The sequence below is a fragment of the Schistosoma haematobium genome, chromosome ZW (assembly GCF_000699445.3).
Source record: "Schistosoma haematobium chromosome ZW, whole genome shotgun sequence".
NCBI classification, from domain to species: Eukaryota; Metazoa; Platyhelminthes; class Trematoda; order Strigeidida; family Schistosomatidae; genus Schistosoma; species Schistosoma haematobium.
The window spans coordinates 69,509,265-69,534,633 of NC_067195.1; the positions used below are offsets into that span (position 1 = coordinate 69,509,265).

General features: G+C 31.1%; 1 protein-coding gene across 1 annotated transcript; it reads right to left on the reverse strand.

Moving 5' to 3' along the window:
* Positions 1–757: 757 nt before the first annotated feature.
* On the reverse strand, positions 758–24,677 carry BICC1 (Protein bicaudal C 1). Its single transcript, XM_051212162.1, has 9 exons — positions 23,954–24,677; positions 15,767–16,026; positions 13,497–13,745; positions 10,541–10,921; positions 8,851–8,988; positions 7,619–7,703; positions 4,960–5,095; positions 3,540–3,824; positions 758–863 (listed from the first exon to the last, which is right to left on the reverse strand). The coding sequence occupies exons 2-9, from the start codon at positions 15,890–15,892 to the stop codon at positions 833–835; spliced, it is 1,431 nt and encodes a 476-aa protein (XP_051072313.1). The 5' UTR covers positions 15,893–16,026; positions 23,954–24,677; the 3' UTR covers positions 758–832.
* Between the last annotated feature and the right edge of the window lie 692 nt (positions 24,678–25,369).

Sequence of the window (25,369 nt, forward strand, 5' to 3'; positions counted from 1 at the left end):
ATGTCTATAGAAATAAGAATAATTTTATGTTATAGAGTGATGTGAATAGAATAAATCAATTACTATTATTACTGATATTGATTTGAGAATGGAAAACGCTGGTCGGCGGCCTATGCTCCATTGGGAGTAACAGGCGTAAGTAAGTGATTTGAAAAAGACGTGATGGTATTTATGATCACATTTTTCTGTTTGTTTTGCTCTCCCTCTCTCTCTGTGCCTCACTTACTATTTTTCAAAATAAATCTCAGCAGGACCATTGTTAATAGACTGAAGTTGGTCTTCTATCATATATTGTCATTGTTATCATTATTATGAGTTTATATGTAGATAAAGGAAAAATATATTACTTGTCATGGTTTATGATAATTGGGTAATTTACTTAAAGAATAATTCCTTCTTTAATTGATTTCTGAAACACAATGTACAATATTGACTATTGTTTAAAGGAAGAAGGTGAAAAAACAATTTCTTAACTTTTAATTTTAAGACAAAAGTTACTTTTATGTCAATGAAATAAATAAAATATGTATTTGTTAACATTATAATTCGTTATTTGTATCCATTTGTCTTCTACTATCATAATGCGTAATAGTAATAATATTATTACCCAGTTTAACATTGAAACATTTTTTTTAGAATGTAATAGTGAATTTTGTGTTAAATAATAGAGATATTGTCTAACTGAATAATGTAAAGTAATATTGGAAAATAAACCTTTTTTTATCGAGAAAACAAAAGAACTAATAAAATTGTTCATTAAATTTATGTCGCTTTGTCATCTACATCAGAACAATATAAACATCAATGGTAAACAGCTAGATTTGGTTTTTTTTTAAGAGTTTCCATTATTTTCTTCAATGAATCTGTTTGTTTGTTTTCCAGAAAGAGAAATAAATAATAATTAAATTGTTTATTGATGATTAGGAATATATTTTTTTATTAAAATAATCTATTTTATATATTTATAACTTTCTGATTAGTATAATTTGAAGTGTCAAAAGGAAGCACTTGTCATGCAACTTTCTATCACAGGTTTGCATCCTTATTCATTGAAAATACTCCATCAGCTATTTTATCATATTAATATTCAGAAAAATTCAAGTTACTTGTGCTTTATCTAACCATAGATTTATTCGTTTATCACAAAGAAGTCCTTATTTCTAGTAACTTATTCTACAAACTGGTTGACGTGCTGAAAACATATCTCATACTATTGTGAAGATCAATTGTCATTAGCTATAAATCATTTATCTTCCCATTTCCCCCCGTTGAACTTCGCTTAACGCTTATTTTTTCTAAGTACTCTTGTGGATCCTACTCTTTCGTGGTTGAATCTTCTTGTTACGTAATTGATACATATTATTTTCTTGGATAAAGGATTTCAGAAAACAAGGTGTACTACGAACTTTGAACAGAAGTTATAAAACGGCTGTATTATCTCAGCTCGATCAATTAGTGAACTGTTAGTATAAGTCAGGATTGCATCTACAATTTTCTTTATCATAAAAACTATCAGTTACTTGTTAAAAATTGCTTGCTAATTTAGAAAATTACAACATTGGTCTATCTAAATGTTACTTGTGTAAATATTTATAACAAATAATTTATAGTCGATAGCAAAAATTATATTCAACAAAAGCATCTTTTTCAAGTTCAGACCCAATTATTCAATTACTTTGTCACAGATTAACACATGTAACAAAAAGTGGTCCCCAACGTATCATAGGTTAGCGGCAAATGATAATTAAATAAAAAACACGTATACTTACACAAATAAAACCTATGACGTTTATGTATAATAAGTTATAGATGGTTTATTTTTTTATAAAAAATGTGGTGCTTTAACAAGGTCAGGATTCGTAAAAGTATTTTATGATTCATTAAAATGCTTTCTCCTTTTATCATTGATAAATTATCCACCGTAATAAAACTATGTATGAGTGGAAAGGATAAAAGATTTCACAAACTTAAAGCAGTCAATAAACAAGTTTCCCACGAAGTTATTAGCGGAAACAGTGTTAATAAAGTTGGTTCTTTCAAATAGCCTCAGAACTGAAAACATGTACTTGAAATAATTGCAACTGTTTGGACATAAACTGAACAGAAAAGGCTAACTTCAGGAAAGATTTTATATTCTACTCATGAAGAAAATGACCCCCACACAAGAAGTTACACTGATGCTGTACAAAGTGTCACAGAAAGCACTTATAAGATGGAAAACCGACAGTTTTAAATAATCAAAATATCCTTCAAAACAAAGAAGGAAAGGATTATAATGAATTTCATCCTTGTTCTATACACCCACTAATGATGGCAACGAAGATAATAAAGACTCGCCTATGTAAGTTAGTCTAATTTTGTCTTCTATCTTCCTGCTTGTCGCTAAATGGATTACGAAGACCACCATATCCCAGGAGAAGCATTGGATATTGTGAATATCTTCGACGTAGCTGGAGGCTTTGGGATTGGCAGGTAAATAACCTCTTCACATAACAATTAATGAAGTCGAAAAGTCAGTTAACCAGCAGCCTCCGCAGCAGTAGGCCCTAACACACAAGAGGAAGATCAAGATCCCCAAATCCAACTTGTTAAGCGCCATCCATATCAAAATTGATAGCTGCGCTGAAAGAGGTGGAAGTCTTAGGTTACTTGGACTGTATCACTGACAAACAACGAATATCTAATTTCAATGGTTAAGATCATGAGTCAGATATAATGGCACGAATTGGCAAAGCAAATGCAGCATTTCTACAATTGAATATCTGGAACCAAAAAATTGTCACTCAAGATCAAGGTCAGAATTTTTAGCACTTATGTTAAAACGGTTCCATTTTACGAAGATAAAACTTCCAGAACTACCATCACCAAAAGTGCACAAGTTTTTATAAACAGTTGTCTGCACGTGATACTCTACAAGTATTAGCTAAGTATCATCAGCAAAAACCTACTGTGGCAGAGAAAAATCCCTCTTCCAGCTGAGGAAATTAGGAATAGATCCTGTAGGTGGATAGGACACGCATTACGAAAACCATCAAACTGAATCACAAGGCAAGTCCTAACTTAGAATAACTAAGCAAAAAGATATTTTATTTGTGATTCAACTAAGGATCAATTTGATAGTCTTCGTAAAATATCGTAGAAGCTATTACTTTTCATTCAAAAGTCAGTAATATATCTCTGAATTATTAGTTTTACTAGCTTTCATCGCTCGATTTTAAGTTAACTATGTTTAAGTGATCAGTAATGACGTAGTTTTTAATATCTGAGTTTAAAACCACGGCAAACACCATTTGAGGATAAACATATCTTTCGTCCTATTCTATCACTATGACGATCCATTAGTTGTCTAACTGTCCTGTTAATAAATTATTAGTCTGCTCAAAATAGTAAACTTCGTCCTAACTCAGAGAGAAAACCAAATAAAATACAAACGTGGAACAAATAAATAGTGTAGAAAATACTGGTGAATATACGCTTTATTGTGATTATACTTTCAGAAATATATATGACTCCAAATGAAACACTTTAATTCAACCTACTTTTTATGTGCATAAAAATCAATATTTTCTTCAAAATTTCCATATTTATTCCATACACCATTGTGCTCAAACGATGGTAAAAATTCTGTATTTGATTCGTAACCCATCAAATGTAAATGATTATCTCTATTTAATAGATTCACTTTAACTGATGGATCATGATGAAATAATGAAAACGATTGCGGTGGGCTTGATGATGTACTTGTTGAAAATGATGTTTTGTATTTTAATACTATCTCTTCTCTATCTAGTTTATTGTCTTCTTTGTCACCATGTAATTTTCCTCTGAATTAATTTATTACAATGAAACATACGCTTTAAGTATTTTGTTCATTATAAGTAATAATATGATGAGAATGTGAAAGGCTAACGATCTTAGATTTTTTAGTTTGAAGTTATGATTTTCATTGTTGTTTCACATTATTTGGTGAAAGAACGAAAGCCATGGTGTGCTAGAGATTGTGCTTGCCGAATCCAATTCAAGTCTTGCTGCGTGCGTTGTTTGTAATCAATCGAATTTTAATTCACTAACTAATTCGAAATATTCCATAATTATCATTAGTGATATCTATGTCATTATCGATTTAGTCAAATTGCACTGGCGTGGGTTTCTAGTGATTATTTTCAAGCCAAGGCAAGACTATTATTTGATCATACATAGTTTTCCGTCTAACTTTCTGTGAAGGGAAGAAACTTTTCAGAAGTGAAGTTCGTGTGTTACACTTATACATATGAAAGAGTAATCGTGGTATGCAAAATAGGACGGTAAAACACATAGTCAAATAAGTACGATCTCATATAGAAATTCCGCTAATCTGACAAGAATATGTGGTAAAAATCCATCTCTATCCATTGCTAAACTAAATACAGAAACTTTTCACAAAGGACTTTTGTGTCAGCATATAACAATTGCTAGAAAATTGGTGAAACCCTGATCATACGACATTTTAAATGAGACTCATATTTTCGAAAGCAGTTCATGATTACATGATTTCTATCTTCGTAATACTGATTTTAATTTTCAATATTAGAGAGGGATTCGATAATTAGTTCCATCTTATTTTTGTTTCCTATATAAATACTCTGGCAAATTAATTTGTGATAAGATTATCGATGATGGTATTTAAATAATCAATTTAAACTATTGTACTTAGAATGCTGAAAACGATTGTGTTCATCTTCAGGAAACGCATACTGTTTTGAAGTACATAGAAGAACTATAGGTTGTGGAGTTTTAATTGTTCATCTTACGAAATCTTAACGGTCTGCTTTTCCTAGTTTTGTTTAGCTTAAATCTGTCTGTTAATTGTTTTCAATTGCAATTTTATCTAAACTGTCTATAACTGAAGTTAATTTTTTTGGAACTAAATGAAATAAGTTCTTATGATAAATGATGATGAAAAGTAATAACGAAACATACTTATTTGTAGAAGATAGAATCTTTGTAGATTCCTCATTTAGTCTAAGATCGTCCGGCCATAACCTTTGCATTTGAATATTGTGAATTGATGAGTTTAAGCAACTAGAATTATTGATTTTACAGATGGTGTTTTTTGCTAGATAAAAACAAAAAGTGTACAAATGTTTGTAATTCAAATAGCAAGAAATTGGGTGATAATTCAAAGTGTGCAAAGTTGCGGTTTCTGTCGCTAATTTGTGCAAATAGTTTCACACTAGTTCAGGCACATTAAAATAGTTTAATAACAGAAATTCCCTTGACGGACATAATCACCATTTCATTTACAGCTGTCAAACCTTACATAATACCCTTAGGACACAAGCTCTGTACCCGATAGAACAAGCATCCTCTAATGTTGATGTTCATTTAATTGCCATAGTGGAGGCATTACCGACTGAAATGAGTTCTTACTAGAAGTAATTTGCAAACTCAGGCTAGAACATTTAAATAAATCTCGAAAAATTTTACTGAAATAAAAACAATATTCTAAGTGGCCCATAATGACTGTGGAATTACTTACCAATTCTATGCAAACTATAATTTGTTTCTGGTCGGGATAACAATTCGGCATGAAGTTATCATAAAACGATAAATAGATCTATTAGAGGTTTATTTAAATATTTATTTGATTAGGTAGGATTTCAAGTTGTCTCTCTATAGCCTTTTGATCACTATCAATCTGTTACATGAAGACTTAATTTAAGTGCGTCAGTTCCCTACCTTAAAATTCTTACTTAGTTTACACAAAGACAACAAAACATAGATACTTATATGAAAGTATTAGTTGCTTTCGGTTGATGATGTCACAGGTATTCAGTGTTTGACAACGCTTCTACCAGTAACACCTAATGTATTTCGTTCCCACCCAGAGAAATCAAAAGACAGAGTCGAGGAGATCGGAAGAGTATATTTGGCGATGACCAATATATCGGAATTCTCTGATCTAATCTGGCTAGCGATTGCGGTTGATGTTGAGCACGGCGTTACCACACGTGATCTGGTGCGGATGCCTGACCGAGCGCCTTCAGCTAGATGAGTCCACTAAAACATATGGTCAGCATCCAATGTCGAAAACTTACAGAGCTATTTATTTTGGGGATTTATTTACCGCTACACGGTCATTATAACTTATACCACCATTGACAAGCAAAATCTTGGAGTTAGTAAGGCGACATCCAAGGTTTGAAATGAATTTATTACCAGTATTCATATTTACCGAGAATGCTGTAAAAATACTTTAAGATGAACATCAGCCAGTTTACTGCTCCAGCCATTCAGACTACACTATCCTGTGTTCTATATCCGACAAGTTTCGATTCATCTGACTACGTGAATATCAGGGTTTAAATTGAGGTGCTACTGCTTTATTCTCAGATACTGGAAAGACTGGGTTGAATATTAATGACAGAGTAACTTGAATTGTTCAAAAGTTAGACAAATTGAGTGTCTGATCTTTTTGTAATACATTCATCTCCAAAAGATCTGTACAATAAATTTAATACTTTTTGAAATTTCAAGTTGCGACTATTGGAGCAGAAGATAATATATATCATTATCACACTCTCTCTTTAATGTTAAGTCTGAAAGCGGATTTTCAGGCTTTCTAAATATTTATTATATCAACCTCTATTAGACGTATCATCGTTTTATTTCCTGACACCAGGGATGCTTTGTATTTTTAGACTAAATTGTGCTACAAAATCGTCTATCTAAAAAATTTATTTGAACCTTAAAAATTGGTTACATATGTGCTTCAAAAACAGTAATGACATTCGGCTGTCTTTCTTTAGTGTTCCAAATTGTTATTGTTTAACCATGACGTCGACGATATTCCAGAAACAGTTTTAACCAAATGTAGTGACGGAATAGGTTTTTATCTGGAGAAAAACCTTTCGACATGGAAAATGTAAATAACAGTTTTCGCTGTGTAAAAATATACTGGTTACTCAGGTCACATTTAGTTGATTAGCCATTAGAGTTTACAAGTAAACTGTATGTTTAAGACCGTTAATAATTGGAATAAATTTCCACCGTTAACAGGAACGTGATCATATGATCGACTTCATTAGTGAGCCATTGGAAATAGTCAGGAAGTCCTCTTATCAGAGTAGCTGTTTAATATCTGCTGATTATTATTCCGTTGAGTCCAATCCTCTCACAGCCAGAGCTGGACTAGTCTAGAAAAATATTGGTACAATTCTGCCTCCACAAAGTCGTATGTACAGAAATAGTGAGTGACCTTTTCTTCTGATCAGTGTTGTTTCTGAATTTTCTAGAATCACTATTTAAGTGACCCTAGAACCTCATTTACGCATGAATCTGGAAACTGTAACTAAGATTGTATTTGTATTCTTAGTACACATTACCAGATACCCTAATTATTTATATGAAGCTAGAATTAATCACAGAGTAAATTATGATGTAGTTTAAAGTGTTGTGTTTAAATTAATGATTATATTCCCTTTCTTTATTATCAATCAGTGGGAAATAGAGTAAATATCAAAATTCCATGGATAATGGTGTACTATCGCTATGATTCATTCGTAGAAAGCATTACTGAATAAAAAATAAATTTTCAGGTGCATAAAACAGTTTATAATGATAATAATAATAGACTTACTAAATTGTGAAAGCAACTCTTGTATCAATTCCCACATTATATAAAGTGAACGAATGTTTTTCTCTCTCGTCTTGATTACAACAGACTAAAATTATGAATCATAAACATTGAAATATCAACATTCACATTAGAAAAAATTCGATAATAAATGACTCAGTCGTCTTAAACATACACTTTCACTTCTGAATGTTTTATGCTATGCTTTCAAACTTCCGTTAATTTGAAGAACTCAATCAGAACAATATTGACAGGATAAAATGATGAATTTATTTTGTTTTCATTACTTACACTAATTACATACATTAAAATGTAATGAATAAAGTGTAGGAAACACTCTAAAGTTGTTTATTAGAATAGCATACAATGTTTCCTTTAGTCAGTTTGTAATATAAAATCAACCTAATTCCATATTAATTCTAAAACCTTAAAAGTTTGTAACTGCAATAGTTACAGTAGAACATGACCACCATGATAGATATTTAACTGATTGTTATTTTCTGTTTCCACGTATTATCAAATCAGCACTGTTCTTTTCTAGTCTATATTTCTATCAGTTTAATAGTTTAACTTAGTGATCTCACCTTTATCGTTCTAATTCACCTTATTCTTTTGATTTCATAGTATAGTAGAGTTTTTCTAACATTTGGACCAGATATTGGCTGAATACAGTTTTTTTTACCCGTTTGTGTGAGTAGTAGCCATGCTATCAGGAAGCTCAAACCAAATTAGATAATGAGAATCGCATCCGTGACTTACTGCTTGAAATCCAAATGTATTAATCACTAAGCCATCATTTTAGAAAACAAATTTTTTCATTGTTTCGGTGGGATTTGAATCTATTTTTCGTTAGTTGCAACATAACAAAAAAATTTAACAGTAGATTTACAGGAACATGGAATAAAATCAATCCAAGTGATTTGTCTGTGATATGTCGATGAATAAGGATTATATTTATCGAATAATGTGAAGTAAAAGTTTGAGTTTTTGTTTACATTCATATGTATCGTGAAGTGATTCATAGCCAAGTTGATAATCATCCTCAACACAGATTAAAATGAAGTTATAAATTTTTGCTGTTTTCATTGTGGTAAAATTGGTATACAATAATAATAATAATAATAATAATTATTATTATTATTATTATTATTATTATTGTTATTATTATTATTGTTATTATTATTATTATAGTTTAATGAAACAGTTCAAGTTTAAAAAATGTAGTCACAATTTACCTTGACTAAATCTTTTGGTTTATTTCGAATAGTTAAATTCACTTCATAATATTTGCATAAATTAGTAAGATTGAAATTTTCAAGCCATTCACCTTGTAATATATCCACATCGAATATTAATACAACAGGTAATAAATTCTATGGATGGTAAAATATGATGTTCATACATTTAAATATATATATATATATCATTTTGGAAAATGAAGGATAAAAAATATTTGTTAGGTAATCCACGGGTCAAATTATTCAGACGCACATCTATCCAAAGAACTGAAGTCTCTCATAGCAACTGATGATCATTTACATTATGTGATTTTACAATACAGTGTTAGTATTCAGATAGTAAACTCTACTTGGAATCCTGAATGGACACAGAGAAGAGGAAGGCCGAATAACACACTACGTCAGGAATCGCATGTAGACATGAGAAGGATCAATAGAAACTGGAAAGGGTTGGGTGGTCAATACTGGTGGGCGGCCTATGCTTCTCCACGAGGGGTAACAGGAGTAAGTATGTAATTTATATTGCATCCCTTCTGCTTAATACAATGTGGCAATAGCAATAAATCATGTAAATAACTTGTTTTTCTCTTTTCATAGTCCATTACAATTCTGTCATTTTTAAATTATATCTTTAAAAAAAGATTATTTTATTGTTCTGAATGATAAAACTATGGTCTTGATTATTATAACTAACTATCAATCCAGTTACTTAAATAAATAGTCTCAAAACTTTGTTAGTTCAAAAATAATCGAGAAGTCGAGTTCATGTTTTCTCTAATTCAATGAAATTAGTTCAATTTCCAATGTGAAATTTTGACATTCGTTTTGATCCTTTGTGTAGCATTTTAGCTAGTAATTTGTTTATTTTATATACTCCAGCTTGACATTATTTCAGGTTAATATGTTTCTACCAACTAATTGTGAATTTCATTCAGTAAGATAGGTGTAAACTTTCAACTAGTATGACAATGCTTTTCATCGTTGATATTACAATGGTCCCTGATTATCAAGGACACAAAAGAGGCCATATGGACCAAATAATTTCAAAGTACCTTTTTCAACAACTTACTTTTTTTAAAAAATTTATATCCTGATAATCCAGTATGTTGTTACTTAAAAGTGATTTTTATCAGTAACTGAAATTTTTTTAGAAACCAAGCTAAAAAAAAACAACTAGAAATCACTGAAAAACTATTTTGTTCTATTTCATGATTTTTTACCTGGTTGAAACACAATTCAATGTATGGTTAAAATTAATAACGATATTCTCAGATAATCAAATTGAAAGTCAATTATTCACATTTCCAACCACAGTTAATTTGTAATTCAGAACTGATAGAACAAAAAATCCAGTTGTCCAGAATCCTATTTTTCTTCATTAATTCATCTAATTAATCGTAAATTGTAAATTAACTTTTAAATTATAACTTATTCCAATAATTGAGATCATCACTAAATTGAGACTAGATCACCATAAAAAACCTGGAACCATTAGACGGATGTTTCTTCCTATTGTTGAACTCTTCAACAGTGCGCATCCACAATCTCGCCACACAAGATTCAAACCCAAGGCCTATCAATCTCGCGCTCAAACTCAACCTCTAGACCAATTATCCTTTAGAAATGATCTTAGTAAATCATTTTTATGATAATAATAATTACTTGAATAATATTTATTATTACTTACTGTTATCAATTGTCTAGCTAAAAATACATTATCTACATTACCATATATATGAATATGATTTAATTTCCTATTGATATATTGATTGAATAAATGATTGTTTAAATTTAATTTATTCAATGTTAAATGTTGATTTATATTTGAAAAATTAGAAAAATAATCAATAGAATTGAATTGATTATGTAATAAAATTGTTTGTGATACTGATGATGATGATGGTGATAAATAAGAATTTTTCACTGATGTAGTAGAAGAGATAAAATTAATATTTGCACCAGTTGTTTCATAAATTAATTTGATTAAATTTTCTGATGAACTTTGACTATTTAACATTGAAGAATATTTTGTATCCATGCTCATATACATGTTTACTGGTATAGAATCCTTTGTTTTTTTTAAAAAAAGTATACGAAAAAGATAATAATCAAACTAAAAGATTATTATATACAATTAATCATAAAATACCATTAAAGAAATGATTATTAGAAATTAAACAAGAATCGTAACAAACTAAACAAAATTCCTTCCAGTTTTTAAACTTTAAATTAATTTCTCAGTCAATTTACTTAGTAAAACTTAGTAACTATTCCTACAGTTTTCGCAAGTGAATGAACCAATCCCCTTATTCAAATTTAAATTTAACCATTTTAAATTCAGAACAACATATATAAAACTGCTTCTGTGGAGAAAGCTATATTGGGTGCACTCCCAGACAACGAAGTCAAAGAATTAGTGAACACCTCCCTTTGTGATTAGGAAAAGGTACTGTCAAGACAATACGCAACTCGGTTCTATTACACTTGACCAATAGCAGTCGTGTAGTAGACAGAAATAAGTCATTTAAAGGTATCTGTCGTATTCCTACTAGTTTTCCTTTTGAGGTTCGAACTGGTCTCTTACACATAGCAGGAGCTATAGGAATTCGAGCTAACAATACAACCTGGGTGGCCTGATTGAATGTCTGGGTTACCAGTTCCTGCCATCTAGATATTTCAACAAGCTATCTGTTTCCTTGTTTGTTATAACAGATCATTATGTCATTTAAACTGCAAAACCTATTTAGGCGCGTTTGTGAGAATTTTACGACCTTTCGCTGCACAAGTTACAAAAATTTACAATCGGATACATTGTGATGGCTGGCAGTATGTACTGAAAAGAATGAATATTATTCAGATGACTTCTGAAATACAAACATCTAACTGGTGATCACTCAATATTTATCGTCAATATCTATCAAGAAATAAGAAACGGAAACTCGTTGAAATACTTCGTGCTGAGAATTCTATATTGTACCAAAAATATAATATTGAATAAAGCTGATAGTAGTAATAATAATGTCTCTGTGTTCATAAGAAATTAGTAACACCTTTATCTCTCTCTCTCTTGGCATTAGTAAATGATTTTATTTATTATTAATTTTCATACTCTTTATTCGTTTATTTTCCCTCACCCCCTCCCACCCTTTTCTTTTCGCAAATATACGCTTCACAGCCCAATTATCTGGACACTTCTTAATGCGTTATCTTATAATTTTTAGGAATGTTATTGCCATGTCTATATTTTTCTAATCATTGACCTATTTTCCTATTATTTAACATAGATTCAAGCCTTTATTATTCTTACACTTGTCATCACACTACCAATTTGTACTTTTCACTTATTATGTTTAATTATGTAATCTTTACAACTGTTATCATTGACTCATAAACTGCCTTGATTGGTTTAATAATTTCGTATATGCATATAAATATTACTGTAAAACCTGATGAAGATCTAATCGGAAGTAATATTGTTCGCTTATATATGTTGTTCTAAATCACAATATGAGAACTGATGTACGTACGTACGAAGTTCTAAGTTGTGACTGATTGACTGACTTAAGAATTGGAGGTTGAATGTAAATATTTTATGAGTTTACTATTTCAATCATTAAACTTATTAAACATGATGAAATTATTTCTTAAAAACAGACATCTGAATTCCTAACATTTCATTTCCTTGTTTAATAAATTGAAATTCAGCATTATACTGCGCGGCTGTCTGTTCTGTTTTAATTTACGGCAGCGAAACATGGCCATTAAGAGTAGAAGACACTTGTAAGCTACTAGTATTTGACCACAGATGCCTTAGAAATATTTCTGGCGTCTGCTGGGATCACTGGGTAAGTCATAGTGAGGTTAGACGCAGAGTATTAGGGAATGATGGTAAACCAGTTGATGAGATTGTGAACCTTCATAGACTGAGATGGTTGGGCCACGTGTTACGTATGCCCGAACACCGATTACCACGACGTGCAATGCTATCCGGTATTGGAGATGGTTGGAAGAAAGTTAGGGGCGGCCAAACCAAAACGTGACATCAGTGCTTGAAATCACTAATCCCTAGTCCGAGCTATGTTGGTGTATTCAGACTACTTGGTTAGGGTCCGCGTGACTATCGTAACCAATGGTTGGAGACTATGTGACATGGCTCAGAATCGATCACAATGGCGTGGGTGTGGTGTATATACTCTCTGTCTTCCCTTAAACTAGGAGATTAAAATCGCTTCATATCTTTCTTTCTACTAACTAATTCTTTCTTCCTGTACTATATCCTTATTGCAATCTTTCTTTTATATATTACCACCTCTGAATTAACTACTTTTATGAATCCGGTGTCCATCTTGCTGTGTTAATTAGGTATGGCAACTTGGACCGATGCATATATGTGCCTGGTCCTACGTTGTAGCTGACTAACTGACTGACATATCAATAAACATAACGCAACAGAAACAACATCTTGTTGCATTACCTCTTTTTTTACTACCAGTCTAATAAATACAATTTTAGATTCTGTTATGACTTAATTGTCATCTACGATTTCACAGGACGTTAAAGTGCATAAATTTATTAAATATTTGTACTTCAAAGAGTTCAAAATAATCATAATAACTTACAATAATTAAAAAAAAAACACTTACCATATTCTGAGTAAAGTATTTCTTAATTAACATATGTACAACACTTTTAGTCTTTTTTGCATTGATTGTTAATCCTTTAACACTGACAGTTGTTTTACTATAAGGTGTTAATGTATAATGATTACGAAATATAATTTCAACATCATAAACATTTTGGATTTGTTGAATAACCGGTGAATTCTGATTTATACGTAAATTTTCATTGTTTAAATAAGGTATTTCAAATGTAAATGTAATTGGAAGGATGTCCTGAAGAGAAATTGTTTAAAAAATAACGATCAATGTATTCTTCATCAGTTTTTAGTCCAGAATTAGAGATTCAGAAATACATTCTACATAGATTTAGTAGATAGAATAAAAGTGAAAGTACTTATCCAATATATTTTCTTGATTGTATAGTGACTAATTAAGTTGAAGATGATGTTCTTAACTATTCTCCATCATCGATTTAGGTCTCAGTTAACACTTCGATTTATAGTCTTCTCTGATTTTGTGTATACAGATCTCCAGATAATTCGACCACTGATGATAATCATATTTTTGAAGCGAAAGTCATAACAGGAGACGTTAGATACCCTGAAGTAAATTGGACTACGCACAGAGGTCAGCCATGTAATGAAGAAATCTTAGCAATACTTGACGTCAAATACTGATCTCAGTGGGTTTATGGACCAACAAGACATAAAAAAACCCTCCACCTAGTTTTCTGTCCAGATATTATCCCATTATCTGTACAAATTAATAAAAAACTTTAACATATTGACCATAAAATGATTACCTGTGCTGTTACTATTATTGCCAAAGCCTCCAATAGCCTTTTTTCGTTACAAAAACTAGTCAATATCGGATCTAATAATGTGTAGACTGAGACTTCCAGGGAAATCTGTTAAGATGTCCAGATTAAGAAAAATTCCCGAGCAGTAGTCTCATAAATACACTGGACATATTTTATTTAATCAATAGCTCATACTTAAATCCTAGTGCACTTGTGAAAGCATACAGGACTACTAAGCTTAATGGTTTATATATGTCAGTAAAGTATGGCAAGAAACTAATCTAATTTATCCAAATCGTAAAATCTATAAGTTTAAAGTCATCAGTGAATAGCATCCAGTACTTGATTGTAGTTCAAAAATATAGATCTTAGTTCTTACTACCGATAGACGCTCTAGAGCACCTTAAAATGCTGATATCTCCCGCTTCTTGTATATTGACTCATTTATAAATGATTATAAACTACCGCTAATCTTTTCAGTGGTGTTTTTTTGGCCAGCAACAGGCTTCTAATTAATATTAGATTAGAAGTCGCACACATAACCTGTAACTCTATACAATCTATATCTTTCAATTATACTCAAACTATTAAAACTATAACCTTAATATTGCCTCTAAAATCCATGCACCAGAGGTTATATCTACTCCACTAATAAAAGTATAACAATACTAGGCTTGAATACGTTTATTATTAAGTATTTTTACTAAGCTTCCTTTGTCGCTGATATTTTACCCTTAAACAATCCTTGATTAGTTTAAATAAAGTTTATTCAATTTAGCAGATCACAAAACAATTACACGTATATACGATGACACACCTATCACATTGATTTTACCGTTTTTGTTCTTTACTTTCCGTTCAGATTTTCTCTTCACTAGATGTAAATGATTATAAATACTCTTTAACGACACTGTGATTACTCGTTAGTACATTAACGATGCCTCTTAAGGATTTCTTAGTCCTCCTTTTAAAAAAATACTGGTTCTTAACTATCGCTTCACATTTTTATAATTAATCCCTGATATAAATGTCCTTTCAAAACAATTTATAAACAATGTCATTATAAGTAATTTACTTATGTATCTATGTTATTTACATGTTAAATGTACTTCCGTATCATCCTGATCATTTTAGCAAATTGACATGACTTCTGCAATCATTCTCATAATATAAACAACTTATTATTTAAATCTATCTCGGATGGAATTATCAATGAGATTGTAGGTTTATTATTTACTTTTCTAGTAAAAGATTTCATATATCTTAGAGGTATTTTTACTAAAAATCTACTGAATAGGTGATAAGTTAAATATCATTTCTTACAGTTCGTTGATTAATTGACACCATTATTTTCTAATAACTTAAATAAGTTAAAGATTGTTTAAACACAGTATCTAATTGAATTAAAAATTAACCTTGAAAAAGCATATAAAAATAACCAAATTAGTTATAAGTATCATATTCTTTAAAAAAAAAAGTAAACAATCCAACATACTCGAATTATTCTTCTAGCTTTCTCTACATTCTCCAACTGACCAGATATTGAAACTTGATTACTTTTAATTATTGAACTATTACGATTTGAATCTGGAAAATGTATACGACATTGAGTAATCATCATGATTGTTTTAATATTCCAACCATAACGACCAATTATATGACTATGATTTGTATGTGATACATCAATTTTTAATGTTACATGTTTATTTATTTTATTTAAATCATCATTATAATTTGAGAATAATGTACCGCTTCCTTTTAATGAAATAAAATTTACAAATCAAGATTTAAGAATATATATATTTCATATATAAAACTATTCATATATGGATCATAATTAAATTAAATCTTATTAATAATTCATTGTAGATAGAAAGTTAGTTACATCAAGCATTTAAATCATCCCTTGAACTGTATCAGAAGGTTTTCAATAGTGGTCTAACATCAATCGGTTTATGATCTCAATCAAAAACTTAATAACCTCCACAACCCTATAATGTATCAGAAGGCACAGAATTTCTACTTTCAATTCCTCAAATAACCATGTCTGCAACGAAGGACCTTAAATGATTTATTTCCAAATCAATGGATCTATTCCTTCTTTTCTTTCTTCCGAGTTCGTGACCTAGTAATCTTCAAAAACGTTCTTTTCTTAACTTCATTTGTTTTTTTTAACTTGTGACATCTTGGTTTATTACGATTATTCTTGATTATTTTGAAATCAAGTTATTTTGTTATATATTAGCAATATATAATATTCTTTCTTGAAACCAGTAAATCATCTAGTGGTAAATGCAGCCTGATAAAAATCGTACAATTTCAGCATTTATTTGGTGTACTAATCTGCATATTTCAAGGATATTTATCAAAACTGGTATTTAATAGTCGTAATTGTAAGCTTTTTCTGTCCTATTATTTACTGTTATATATCCTACCATTTAGAAACTACTAAATACGTAATCATAAATAAGTTATTCAGTTTTCTACCGAACGTGACTTAGTTATACAAATGTTATTGTCTAAAAGATTATGGCAGACTGCAGTATGACATTTTACTTGTATTTGAACTTCTGTTGTTCGAATCAAAGATTTTCATAGCCTGCTTGTTGTATGCAAAATCAAAATGTTTATGCGTTTATGAGTCATGAACGTAGAGGTATTAGGTAGACTATATCAAAACTCAATAACGTGTTTTGATAGTTGCTAGTGAATATATTATCTTCAGAAATATTATCCTTGAATAGAAAAATTATAATTAGTTTACACTAATTACAAATCATGTGAAAGTTAGATCACAACAGTTTCATTTTATTTCAAAACGCCTTAACTACTTACTTAGTCGTCTCTATAATCAAACCCTATCTGTTAATGCATGCATTTCATTCTGTTCTTGCCTATGACACAATATATTTTCTTATGTCGTTATGAAGTTCATAGTACAATCGATAGATGACGTAAATTTTTACCCTTTTAAATCTCTAGTTAGAAGACTAGAAGTACCCTTTATTATTCATATATAACTAATAACAATAGAAAATGCAGAATCGGAGGCTATAAGACACTAGAATGATAAAAATCATTATTCATATAGGTATTATGCTTTTTATGCATTGATAATTAGTGCATTTATAATTAGTCAACTGAAATTTAAGGACGGTAAAAGATAACAGAATAATAAATTTAATAATTGAATTCATTAGCCATTTAAAGCTAGAACACCATGGAAAACCTTGAAGCACTGAACGGCCGTTTCGTCGCAGTATGGGACTCCTCATCAGTGAGCATCCATGATTACGCCCGTGGGATTCGAAACGAGGACCTATAGATCTCCCCACGAACGCTTAACCTCTAGACCACTGAGCCGGCGTCCAATGATGTTAATGTTCAACTTTAACCAATCCACGAACAATAAATGAACGACATAGTTTTCCATTGGGACCATATACATAAGTTTGATAATAAATGATTCATTAAATAAGAGCTAATCGAGTTTAATATTTTTTTCTTTTTTCAACTATTTTTAACAGTTGCCATTTTGTAATTTTATTGAAAAATAATTAATCCTGTTCTTATAATAATAATAAATTCATTTATATGGATTATGAAGAAGCTTTATCAAAAAACAAATAATATTTCTAAGATACCTGATCATACTTCTATGTTAAGTGATCTTTTGTGTTACTTACCTAAAGTTACATTAGGTTGATTAAAATATTTCGATAAAATTATATCACTTGAAATCCTATTTGGATTTAATAAACTCATCCTTATTTCTAATAGTTTCCCTTTCATCTGTGGAAAAGTAAATCTTTATATATATATATATATATATATATATATATATATATATATATATATATATGGTCTCAAATAGATTTTAAATTAATTAATCAATAATATATCGATTAACTTTACACATTTATTACAATTCCCTTTAATTCAAATTTATACAAATCGTGGGAATAATGATAAATAATAATCGAATGTTTTAAACAAACGTATGTTATTTTTTTTTTAGATCAATATCTATTATATTGATTGATGTACGCTTTTATTTTTCCCAACCGTAATAGCATAATGTAAAATAGTTTTATTTGATTTATAGTAGTACATATCATAACATGAAGATGTTAATAATAAGCTGATATTGACAAAGTGTTTTAACAACATAGACTATCTAAGTAAATCAGTTAGAAATTCACGATTATTATTATTATTATTATTATTATTATTATTATTATTATTACTTCAATCATTGACAGTAATTTACTGAGAAAACATTCGATAAGTAAGCTCAATTTTAATTTTGTACGAAAATAACATGTACTAAGAGTCTTATGAAAGAAAAAAAGTAACGTAAAAAGAAGTTATAAAGAAAATTAGTGAGTTAATTTTGGTTAATCACTAAACATACATAATAATTGGCATAAAAACTTTTCATCTTTCAATCCTGTTCGATTCCTTTGAAATATATCATCTATGTTTGGTGTTTCGGTACCATCAAACTTTATTAATTTCTTTTCACTTTAATGATATGATGTGTGAGTATTTGATTCGAAAATATGGTCTAAATGAGAATCTCACTGAGATGAACCAGTTGTACAATTAAATGTCATTTAATAAATAATACTGTTTTAATATTGACAGACCACGGACTTGGTTGTCTCGTTTAAACACACAACATATAACAGCAAAAGTGAATCTTTTATTATGCAAATTAAAGTAAGAAGATAATATTTATGCTTCTATAGTGGGATATCAGTTACTTCAATGACTTTGTTATAGTCATGACAAATAATATAAACAAATATAGAAATAAACTCGAATACAAGATTTCACTTTGACTCCTATAATAAGGGGAAACAATATCCTAGTGTTGATTAGTGTATGAAGTAAAAAAATAATGTTTAATACAGGCAAGACTCAATTCATATTTTGATGGAGTTTTGTTCTCTGATCTGGATGGTTTGGTTGTGGAGCTATCATAGTTCTTCTGAACGACATCATCAGCACAAACTTCAGATAGAAGTGAAGTGTTCTAATTTCTCCACATGTGGTTCACAGCTTGTCCTGTACAACTCGATGTTGATTGGTTTTTGTTGACCTTAAACCTGTCATTGTTTACTTCTTTGTTTTGGTTGTATCTCCCGTTGGTTTGATTTTTGTTCCTATGTTTGTGAATAATTTTCCTGATAGTCATAAAGTATTTTCCTTCATTTTTTCGTGCTATAAGTGTGTACAAGACAAGCTGTGAACCACATGTGGAGAAATTAGAACACTTCACTTCTATCTGAAGCTTGTGCTGATGGTGTCGTTCAGAAGAACGATGAAAGCTCCGCGACCAAACCATCCAGCTCAGAGAACAAAACTCCATCAAAATAATCTACCTGAGCTACAGATCTCCACTGGTTTCATATCCTTTGGCTTTTACTGAATTTTTACTTTAAAATATTATGTTCCACAGAGGCAGTTTAAAATAAAATTAACTACCACTAATTACATTAGATTTATAGTTGTTGAATTAATATCATACAAAGCATCTAGAAATTTGTTTTAATTTGCATAATTTAAGAAGTCACTATTTATGTAAAGTCTCAAACCTATAAAGAAAGTCAATACATCGATCTGAAAATCACCATTCTTTATGTAATAGAAATAATTTTTATGTTACATTAGTAAGCGATATTCACCATTCAGATTAGATGGTGGTTGGAGGTAGTCAACAGGAAACCCTGGACTCAGGTTTCGTGCTACTTGGCACTCATCATCAGGGTGTTTCTTTAATCTCGAGTAAACTGATGCTCCCTGACGGATTCGATACCGTGTCACTCAGCTTCACAGTCAGAAACGTTACCACTGAGCTGTCTGGGCCGCGACCGACCTCATGTAGGACTGAGATGTAATCACAGTTGATTGATCACTTGGTGGTGATCAATGTCATGTGTGTCAAGTCCTTCTTAGTACAGATCGAATGCTATCGATCGAGTTACAATGTGCATTCAATTAACACCAGCGAGTTGGTATATAGTTACTCACATCATGTTAATTAACCTGATTATCTTATTGAAGATATATCTAACCAATAGCTTGAGAAAGATATTAAGAATCAGTGTATTTGGATTATGGCTAGTAGAAAAATTAGGAGTACTTATTTCGTTCTATTTTGGTACTCGTCAGTGGGATAGGCCTGAATCCAAGTTTTATTGTTTACATTGAAATTCGACCTCATAACTAGTCACTTCAAATGTCAACACGTTATCTACTCAGTTAAAGAGAACAGTTTATAACAATTCAAATATACCTCAAAGACTTTCAATTACAAGACACCATGTATCTAAGTTTAACCGACTAAAGAATTTTGAATAAGTTCCTTTGGTACTGCTTTTTTCAAAGATGTCAATACTCATTTTTTTAACGATTGAACAATAGTCTTCTTATCAAATTGTCTAGAATTGATAAACATAACGAAAGAGCATCTACCTGTTGTTGTTGAGTAAAGTAAAGAAATTAAATGAACAGAAACAATAAACATAGAAAAATAACCTGAATTCATTTTATTTCGTGGCTTCTCATCAGCAGCGTACAACCCAAACATAATGGTGTTAACCATTAAAAATCAGTGCACATACTTTATATCATAATGTCAGAAATGTTCCTTTCAATTTGCCAACGTACAAGAAAATGTTAATATTGCCAATAAATTCTTAGCCTCGATTGATGTGTTATCATTATTAACTTCAATCCCACTGGAAGAAACTATAGAAATTATAAGTGAACATATTAACTTTCTTGAGATGGTGGAGATTTGTAGCTCGGGTGAATGATTTTGATGAATTTTTGTTCCCTGAGCTGGATGGTTTGGTACACCGCCTCAAAATCATATGAGCGTAATACGCTTCTCGTTGTTCGAAAACGGTTGAATTTCGCCAAAAGGCAGACTTCCACTCAAAGAATTCAGCAAGGAAATTTTTCCTTTCGACAAGTTCATTTATTTAAGCTGTACATTCGTATTTATAATTCATTTTTGTATTGTTTGTTTCAATATTCCATCGACGTTTAGGAATCCATTGAACAGTCTCTTATTAGCATATGTACATGTTGTGAGGATTACCTCGATATTGCCTTAAGTCACAAGCATTATAGGCAAAGAAGGATGGTGGCTAGCTGCGGAATCTGAGATGCGCATTTCATCCCATTTATGACTCGTCAGCTGGGTGTACCTGCATTCACTCTGGGGCTCAAACGCAGTATCGTTCGCTTTAGATCCATCGCCTTATCCACTTAGCTACTAAGTCCAGATAGCCACTGCCTTGTGCCAGACTTTTCAACTGCGATCCTAAACATCAGTGGGAAGCGCTGTATCCCGATGAGAATTATGAATGGTAACTTTTGAGAACTATTTATGGATCAATACGATACATATATTTTTTAAAGAGAGCAAGAACAAAGGTTGGTGCAGAATAATATGAATTCATTTTATTTCGTTAGGTTCTCATCAGCTGCTTACAACCTAAAATATTTGACATTCAACGTTATTATAGATGTTGACATACTTATACATCAGAGGGTCATGAAGGATGAATATATGTAACGTGATGTAGCAAAGATTTCGTTAGAGTTAATGAGGTCATAAAATTTTTGTTTCGAATATATAGGGTTTGAGAGGGAAGGTTCCAGAACATTGAAATAATGATTAGAACTCATGGAATTAAAACACATTAAATTATTATGCAATGAAATAACTGAAAATAGATTAATGTTAATAAAGAGAGATGTGAATTGAAATTGTTGAGTTATGAATGATGTAATTATAAAATTCAGAAAGAGTTGAAATGACGTAATAGATAAAGGGGGGGCTAATGTTACCAGGGCAAAGAAAGATTTATTACTGTTTCTTTTTGTATACAAAGATCTGGTTTTAAACGTTTGATTGCTATTGCTTCGGCAAATTTCAAAAGGTTTGAATTTGATGGTTTGCTGATCACCTTGAAGGACTTCAATATATCGACTTCGTGTCCTGTGTCAAGGAGATGTCTTGCGATAGCGCTGCTGAATGCTTTAAGTCCATTTGATCTCAAACACTTCGAAATATGTTCTTTAAATCGGACGTAGGCTCTCCTTTCTATTCTACCAATGTAACTGCTTTGGCAGATACATGTAAATTTGTATACACAGTTGGTGGTAACATGAAAGGGATACCTGTCAACCTTTGATTGTGTCAAAGAACATGTTGTTTTGGACAGGACAATCAATTTAGCTGCAGGATATGTTCTTGTCAATGCAGTTTTTAGTCTCATATTGATTGGAACAACACATATTGATTGACCCTGTGACATTATCGCCTTTGAATTTGAGTTGAATAAAAACAGGTTTTTTATTTACTGTAGTTTCTTTGGGTATTTTATCTTTACGTTTTCCATATTTCTCAATAAATTTCAATGGGTATCCGTTATTCCTTAAACACTTTTTAACATTCATAACTTCCTCTTCTATTGTATCGGCAGTACATATTCTTTCTGTTCTGTGAAACAATGTTTTGACAAGTGCCTTTTTATAGTTGATTGGACAAAAGCTGTTGAAATTGAGATAAATCCCATTCCATGTGTCTTTCTTATAAACTGAGCGTTGAACTATAATCCCTTCTTCGTTTCATCGCGATATCGAGAAAATGGAACTTGTTTTCTTATCATGTTCCATAATGAAATGAATATTTGGATGAGCTTCATTGAAAAATTTTAGCAGATTTGTTGCTTGTTGTTGATTATTACATAAGATGAATGTATCATCAACATACCTCGAATAATACATCATTTCATCAATCGCTCCTTTGAGCTTGGTTCTTTCGAGTTTAGCCATGAAAATGTCTGCTAGAACAGGGCCTAACGGACTTCCCATTGCTACACCATCGGTTTGTTGGTATACAGTATTGTTGAATTGGAACTGAACATCTTTTGTACACATGAGTAATAGTCGTTTGAATTCTATTGCTGATAGAGTTAGGATGTCAGGGTGCTGACAAATTCTGTCTATGGTTTCAAGAAGTGATATTTTTGTAAACAATGATATCACATCATAATATTTTAGGTTTTCAGCAGCTGATGAGAACCTAACGAAATAAAATGAATTCATATTATTCTGCACCAACCTTTGTTCTTCCTCTCTTTAAAATAATAAAGGGAACTATGTTTATGAAACATATATCTTTATTGTATAATCGTTATGTAAATAAACTCTGCATATTCATTTTCCTCTTATTATAGTCTTTATTTTAACCCATAGACTATTATTATACGATTTACCGTTCTGGAGTCCTGCCTAGTCTATTAATTACAGTCTCCCACATTCACAGACACTTCTGGCTAGATTGTGTAAAAATGTTATTTTCTATTTTTTGGTGCGATGTGTTATGTTTGATTTGTATATAAACTCAATATGTTTGAAATACATGATTCATATCGTAGAGGCTGAGATTAGTATTCTGGACATGACAGGGCTAGGCACGGAGAAGAACCGATAAAAACTTTAAACCGCTCGTACAGGTTTTATGCGTCATTGGTCCGGTCGATAATTCACATCTCTCTAATTGGCGGTGTCACTACGTCATATATTGGTAAGGGCACAATGACATAATTTATAACAGGAAATTCCAAATATATTACACAAAAATGAATGTAAACGTTACCCCATTGTACGATGTCAGCAGTATAAAACAAAAAGACCTTGATTGACTCCAAGACTGGTGTGATGCATGGTTCCTCTCTCTTAATACCGAAAAATCCGGGTACGTGTATTTCGGCACGTTTAATCCGTAAATAAGCTGGCAGCTGAACAACGTGGAATTCGGACAGCTAATTAGGATCTGCGATTTAAGAGTGAAATATTCCAAAAGTCTTTCATTAACCGAACAGCCCGTACACTCATTCGGTTTATGTGGTGTTTGAATTAACTAATGATTCTTTTGTACTTGTTGAATGCTCGATTTCAAATTCCAAATACAATACATTCGTTTGTGCTTGTGTCTTACTTCTTAATTCAATTGCGTTAATTCTGGGATTCCTAGTTCATACTACAATTCAAATACTTCTGACATTATACTGGCGTCGCTATGGAGCCTGCAATGGAAAAGTTAGATATTCATTCAATTTCTGAAGCTTTTGAGGATTATTTTGAAAGGTGCGAAATCTGGGCTATGACCAAGGAAGATGATGAGGATGTTAATATTGTGGCACATTTCCTCACATTCATCGGAAAAGAAGCATACAACTTATTAAGAACTCTGACTATGCCGGAAAAGCCTATCACGCTTCCTTATACAACTTTCAAGGAACTGGTGCTAGACAATGTTAATTATACAAATTTCGAAGGCGGTAAAGGAGGGAGATCTTGTAAAGTGATTCGTGAGGATATAAGAAATTCCACTACATTACTACGTCATCCCAACCTGGTGCATACTCAAGGCTATGCAAATAATTCATTGAGGAGTTGCAATGCATTTCACGAAGATGGGAACAAGTTTGGTCAGTGTTTGTCCTGTGACAAGTTCCACTGTTTTAATTCATGCAAATTTCATAATTCTAAGTGCTTTGAATGTGGTGATACTGGACATACTCAGTCAGTCTGTAATACTAATGTTCATCTTATTGCATCTAATATTAAGACTTGTAATTCTGATTCTACTAATCCCAGTATTTATAATGATGATTTATCTTTATCAACGATTGCAATAGACGGTGTAGAGTCACATAGCAGTTCAGAGTTAAATGAAACTCAGAATTCTTGCAAAACAACAGTTTCTAACCAATCAATTTATCAGATTTCTCATGTTATTGTACCAAATATGGATTTTCCTAATGATTCACTTATTCCTGGAGAAATTCTTTGCAAATCTGAAGAAAATATGTTGAGTGAACATAATTATGATCGAAAACCTGACGTAGTTTTGATTTTTCTAATGATCCATTACTCTGCAATGACATTCTTAATAAATTTCATAAAAATATTTCAGAAGAATCAAATCCTGATATCATATCATATATTACCTATCCTCCTAATACATTTGATCCTTGGAAAAACTTGCTCAATGCGAAGCACAAGTACT